Source organism: Pundamilia nyererei, unplaced genomic scaffold (genome assembly GCF_000239375.1).
Source record: "Pundamilia nyererei isolate P.nyererei 1_Seehausen unplaced genomic scaffold, PunNye1.0 scaffold00346, whole genome shotgun sequence".
Classification (NCBI taxonomy): Eukaryota; Metazoa; Chordata; class Actinopteri; order Cichliformes; family Cichlidae; genus Pundamilia; species Pundamilia nyererei.
In genome coordinates this window covers 39567-45565 of record NW_005187747.1, presented here as the reverse complement: position 1 = coordinate 45565, position 5999 = coordinate 39567, and the positions used below count along the sequence as shown (strand labels likewise).

At 49.9% G+C, this 5999-nt stretch overlaps 1 protein-coding gene across 1 annotated transcript in view; it reads left to right on the top strand.

Moving 5' to 3' along the window:
• LOC102213071 (uncharacterized) overlaps positions 1–5999 on the top strand; it is a 24441-nt gene that overhangs the window by 15318 nt on the left and 3124 nt on the right. Inside the window, exons 12-24 of the mRNA XM_005752160.1 lie at positions 366–473; positions 658–799; positions 991–1240; positions 1286–1485; positions 1589–1633; positions 1708–1787; positions 2437–2549; positions 2627–2810; positions 4430–4514; positions 4604–4749; positions 4998–5088; positions 5175–5323; positions 5435–5520. Coding sequence (XP_005752217.1) covers positions 366–473; positions 658–799; positions 991–1240; positions 1286–1485; positions 1589–1633; positions 1708–1787; positions 2437–2549; positions 2627–2810; positions 4430–4514; positions 4604–4749; positions 4998–5088; positions 5175–5323; positions 5435–5520 — 1679 coding nt within the window. The remainder of the gene's footprint in view (positions 1–365; positions 474–657; positions 800–990; positions 1241–1285; positions 1486–1588; positions 1634–1707; positions 1788–2436; positions 2550–2626; positions 2811–4429; positions 4515–4603; positions 4750–4997; positions 5089–5174; positions 5324–5434; positions 5521–5999) is intronic.

Genomic DNA, 5999 nt, shown 5'->3' with positions numbered 1-5999 from the left:
CACACACACACACACACACACACACACACACACACACTCACTCATGGTCGTCACAAGTTTGAAGCCTTTTTGAGGCTCAAAATGTGGTTTTAGTGTCAGGGGTACAGTTAGGTTATGGTCAGGTTTGATAAGCGGCTCGAGAAAGCATTATGTCAATGAAGGTCCTCACTAAGATAGCTGAACGGGGTTGTGTGTGTGCATTTGTGCGTGCATGCCCTGAGTTTGAGTCCTTTCCTCTGCAGACGTGATCAGACGGTCGTTTCTTTGTCTTCTGCTTTAAATTATTAGTAAAATCTGTGTTTGTGCTTTTCTCCTGTGCCGATCGGCCCGCGGTGGATGGATGTTTTCCTTCTCTCTGATCCCAGGTCAGTTTGCAGGATCTCAAACCTTTCGCTGCGTTCACCCAGAACTTTTGTGCCGACTCCTTCAACATCCTGAACACCTACCAGGAGGCCGTGTACCTGTCCCTGCAGGTGTGTTTGTTCAAACAGGAGAAATACTGGAGTTGAAGAGTCCTGGACTCGTTTTGTAAAGAACAGGTCAAAACTTCACGGAACCTGAGATTATTCTGAGTTCTTACTATGTTCTTTTAAATATGTTTTGCTAAACTACAGTCTGTGTGCTCGTATGTGACGCGTCCTCCTTCCTCTGCACCAGGAGGCGGCTCGCCGCTGTAAGAAGCAGTTCGCTCCTCCTCCAAAGGGCAGAGAGGAGCTGCTGAAGCAGATGTTGGACTGGGCGTTGGGAGGCTTCCAGCCGTCGGGGCCTGAAGGATTTCAGCCCAACGCTCCAAAGAACGGTAAGAACATTGATACTACCTGCCTGACTGAGTCGGAGTGACGGTGTGGCTCACCTGTGAACGCCTGTTTCTGTGTCAGTCGTGGAGGCGGGGTCAGGGGTCGTACAGGAGGAGCTCAGAGTAGGACAGACTTGACGTGCTCCGTCTTATTTATGATGTATTTTGATCACATGTTTGATTTCCCTCTGCAGACTGGTGGTCGAGGGTGATGAAGAAGCTCCCCCATAAAGCCTCCTCTTCTCCTGACTCCTCCAGCATCAACCTGAAAGATGTGGAGGTGTGCCTGAAGAGGCTGTCCTGCAGCTCCATCAGGAAGGCCTCAAAGCCTGCAACGGCAAACAAAAAGGAAGGTCATCCTGCGGAGCACGGCCCCAAAGCACGGAAGGAGAAGGAAGCTCGAGGAGGAGGGTCAAAGATGGGGAGACAGGGGAAGAAGGAGGAAGAGGAGGAGGAGGAGGAGGAGGAGGAGGAGGAGGAAGAAGAAGAAGAGGAGGAGGAGGAGTGGCGAGGAAAGGGGAAGAGTAAGACAGGATGGAGAGGAAGGAAGGCTCATAAGAAGCGAGGCGAGCTGAACGATGACGTGTCGTCTGATTGGATGCCGAGCAAGAAGAAGATCTACACCAAACTCCACAACAAGGTCAACAAGCCGACCGCCTCCTACGCACAGCCCGACCAGAAGCACAGAGGTAACGCCCGGCGGCTGTTAGCGATGCAGCTGTTAGCCTCCGCTGTCAGCTCTCACCTGAGCAGGTGTGAACGTGGCTCACTCTCTCTCACTGCTCCTTTCAGAGACGATCATCAGCACGATCGTGGACATGAAGCTGGACATCGAGGGTGAGTGTGCAGCGCTGCATGCCTGGAATCTTTGCGTGCATGCGCTCGTGTGTTTGATCGTGTGCTGTTTGCAGGGTACTGTCTGTGCTGTGGGACGGACAACATTGAGATCTTCCACCCTCTGTTTAAAGGCGGCCTGTGCCTGAAGTGTAAGGTGAGGAGCTGCTCTCAGGCTTGGTGCTCGACTCCCTGATAGTCGTGAGGAAGGACCCGTGCATCCATCAGCACGCGCAGTTTAAAGCTGCATGGACGCTGCTGCAGTTTGTGGTGTCGGGTTGCAGCGTAGACCTAACGCAGAAACAGGAATCCTGCAGAGCTCTTAACCCTTGTGTGGTGTTCGTATTTTTGTTACTCAGCCAGTGTTCATGGGTCTGGTGGACCCGCTAGAGTTTTGGCTTTCCAAATTAACACTATCAAACAATTTTATGTTAAATTACTCAACAGATGTTTACTTCATCCCAATTACAAGACATATGAACAGCAAACATGGTTAATTTTTTCCCTTTACCTTTGTTAGATCACATTTATGAATTAATGTGCTTCTCGTTTTTCTTTTATATAAAATGTTATAAATAAATCAGTTATAATCAAGTGGAGTGAGTGGAAAGACACAACACATTTACACGTGAAAAAATAATTGTTTCATTTTTCTTTTGAAAAAAACTGAACACGGGTCTCACAGACCCGAACACCATACAAGGGTTAAAGAACTGAGCAGATGTTTTCCTTTGTTTCTGTGTGTTGTTCGAAACGTCCAAGCTCCTCCTGAGCAGCTGGCTGTGATGGTGTCTGTGTGCCTGCAGGATAACTTCACAGAAACCTTATATCGTTACGACGGCGATGGATATCAGTCCTACTGCACCATCTGCTGCTACGGGATGGACGTCCTGCTGTGTGGCAACGATGGCTGCTGCAGGTTCTCAGCTTCTTTCAGTGTTTCGGCCGCATGTGCCAGCCCGTTCTCCGTTCTTAACCTCTGTTCTCCGCCCTCAGGTCTTACTGCGAGGACTGTCTGAACATCCTCGTCGGGCCGGGAACGTTTGATTCGCTGAAGCTGGAGGACCCGTGGATCTGCTACCTGTGTCAGGCTCACAGACCCCACAGAGCGCTGATCCCCAGAGAGGACTGGAGCATCCGCGTGCAGGAGTTTTTCACCAATGACAGCGGCATGGAGTTTGTGAGTGGAAAACCAGCCTTGGTAAAGATCTGTGTGCAGGAAGCCCTCAAAGGTGCTGCCCTGCCCCGCTGATTCTATTAGTCCTTTATTCAATTATCCAGGTAAAATCTCATTGAGATCTAATTTCCTGCCACCATGGCAACAAAAGTCAAATACATGTAGCACATAAGTATATAACATTAAAACAAATAAAATATCCTGTACGAACACGTGAAAATCTCACAACACATCAAATTAAGAGCGACATTGAAAACAAAAGAACTTCCTTTAACGTGGACTTAAACTGCCCCAGGGTGTCTGATCATTGCAGTTGCTTGGAGACTAACAGCGTTACTAAAAAATTATCCGCGTAACCTTCTCAGGGTTGCGGCGTGCGCTGCAGGCTATCCCAGCTGTCTTAAGGCAGGAGGCGGGGTACACCCTGGACACGCCTCCTGTCCGTGGCAGGGCACACAGACAACCGTTCGCGCTCACATTCACGGTGTGATTTAGTGTTTCCACCTATCCCCACTAACTGCATGTCTGTGGACTGTGGGAGGAAGCTGGAGAGAACCCACACAAACACGGGGAGAACATGCCAACTCCACCCAGAAAGACCCCGATGGAGGAACTGAACTCAGGACCTTCTTGCCCCCTGCAAATTATGCATAAGTGTAAACTTGCACGCATCTTTAAATATCCACATTATTGCATACGCTGGGTTAGACTCTGATTCTCACAAATAAGCTACGAGACCTACAAGCAGTTTTACTCATGACTTTCTTCTAGTTGTGTGACGGGAACCTGCAAAGTACGAGTGTTGCGTCACCCTTTCTGTAACTGTAGCTCCCACACAAAGGTTTTCTCAGGTACTCGCACAGCAGATTCTTTCGTCCATATCGTGGCAGAAAGTTCATTTTTATTCCCGACAGTTGTCAAAGTAATGCTTGCTTAGCGCAGCGGGCCGAACTCGCAGCCCGTAGAAATACAACGCCGTCTGTCCCTTGAGGTGACGTTTCTGTTAGGGACGGTTTGTTTGTTGTGCAATATTAAAATCTTCAAAAATGATTGAATATGAAGGCAACATGAGCACAAACATGCTGAGGGATCGGCTGTGTTAGCGTCTCAAACTCACGTGAACACTAAAGTGTGCGTTTGTGTTTTACATACGAACAAAATGCAGGACAGAGGACGGGCTATTTGGTAGTTCAGTGAGTTCAGAGGGAAACGTGCTCATGTCTGCAGTTTTGAAATAAAAACAAAACAGCTTTGTTTTCTACTTGAACACTAAAATGAGAGGACGTGCCAGCAGCGGCACACAGCTCCTTGCAGCCCTCTGTCACAGCTAGTGACCCCTGTGGCCACGTGGTGAACTGCAGTCATCAGTGCCGGATCAGAGTTCTGTGCTTCTGTTTTATGTGTGTTTGTGTAGAAGGTTAAACTATGTTGGTGACGCATTTACTTTAATTCTCTTCAAGATAAATAGAAATTAGAAATAAAATGTTGGTGTCGGCATCAGATCCACTCAGGGTTACACTTTTTTACATCGGAGCACCCCGTGTTGTGCGTCAGGTGTGACTTCCTGTCGTCTCGTCAGAAATCACGCCGGCTCTTGTGTGATGCTGTTTTTCTTGTTGCAGGAGCCTCACCGCGTCTACCCGTCCATCCCTGCAAACCTCCGCCGACCCGTCAGAGTCCTGTCGCTGTTCGATGGCATCGGCACAGGTGAGCTTTACCTGCCCTTCTGCTCCTGTGAAACGGCCATACGCTCCTGCTCTTCCACACAGCCCCTTCTTTTCTCCGCGTCCCGACAGGTTTCTACGTGCTCAAGGTCCTGGGCATCAAAATAGACAAATACGTCGCCTCTGAGGTTTGCGAGGATTCGGTCGCCGTTGCCACCGTCAACCACGACGGGAAGATCGTCCACATCGGAGACGTGCGGCACATCACTCAGGAACGCGTATGTCCTTCGTAATTCCTCTTTCCACAAATGAGGACGCGCTCTGTTTTATTTTGGCGTCTCCACAGCGGTACGTATCCGTGCGAGCAGGAGACCAACGTGGCGGACAGACTGAGAGGGCGTCTCCAGTTTGTTTTTCTGAGCTGAGACAGAAGATTTGACTGAGTGTGTTTGACGGGTCACAATATAGAAAGTGCTGCGGTGAAGCCCCGCCCCCTTTTCTCACCACGTCTTCTTTGCTCCTCCAGCTCGAGCAGTGGGGACCTTTTGACCTGCTCATTGGCGGCAGCCCCTGTAACGACCTCTCCATCGTCAACCCGTTAAGGAAAGGCCTCTACGGTAGGTTTCTGCAGCTCGTCCGGTCACACAGGTGTCAGTGGTCTAAAGGCTATTGTTGGTGTTCCTGTGTCTCTTCCTTCCTGCAGAGGGCACTGGGAGGCTTTTCTTTGATTACTACCGCATCCTTCAGTGGCTGAAGCCCAAAGAGGACGACCTGCGGCCGTTCTTCTGGCTGTACGAGAACACGGTCGCCATGAACACCTGCAACAAAATCAGCATCTGCCGCTTCCTGGAGGTCTGCACGCGCTCACTTCCGTTTGGATCCATAACCCTCTGCTCTTCCTCTTCCTGTGTGCTTCCTTAGTTAAACTGACGAGGTGTAAACTGTGTCTTGTTTTCCCGTCAGTGTAACCCGGTGATGGTGGACGCCATGCACGTAACTCCGGCCCGCAGAGCTCGCTACTTCTGGGGAAACATCCCGGGAATGAGGAGGTACGTGAGCTTTAGCATCTTTTTAATATTAGTCGGATATTTCATGTTTTCGTGGAGTTTCCTCTTTGGAAGTGCGGCCTCCGTGAATCGTGGGGTTTGTGCTGAGCTGGAGCTGCAGAGGACGGCAGCGGCTGCTTTTAATGAATCGCTGTGATTTAATCTGAAGCAAAGATCGTTAGAGGGAGACGCCCGGTGAGCTCTGTGAGTGCACGTTTCCTCATTCCAGGAAGACAAAAGTTTTCCGATGGAAAAGTTTGTCTTTTGCGAGCGACGCCGGCTCCGGGACGGCCACAGCGACCCAAGCAGACAGGAAGGGCTGTGGCGGTTAGCAGCAACGAAACTTTCAAAATAAGAGCAAATACCGTATTTTCACGACCATAAGGCGCACTGTGCTAAAAGGCGCAGTCTCAGTTATGTGTGCCCTTACTGTATTTAACACACACATAAGGCGCACTGGACCATAGGGCGCATACAAGTAC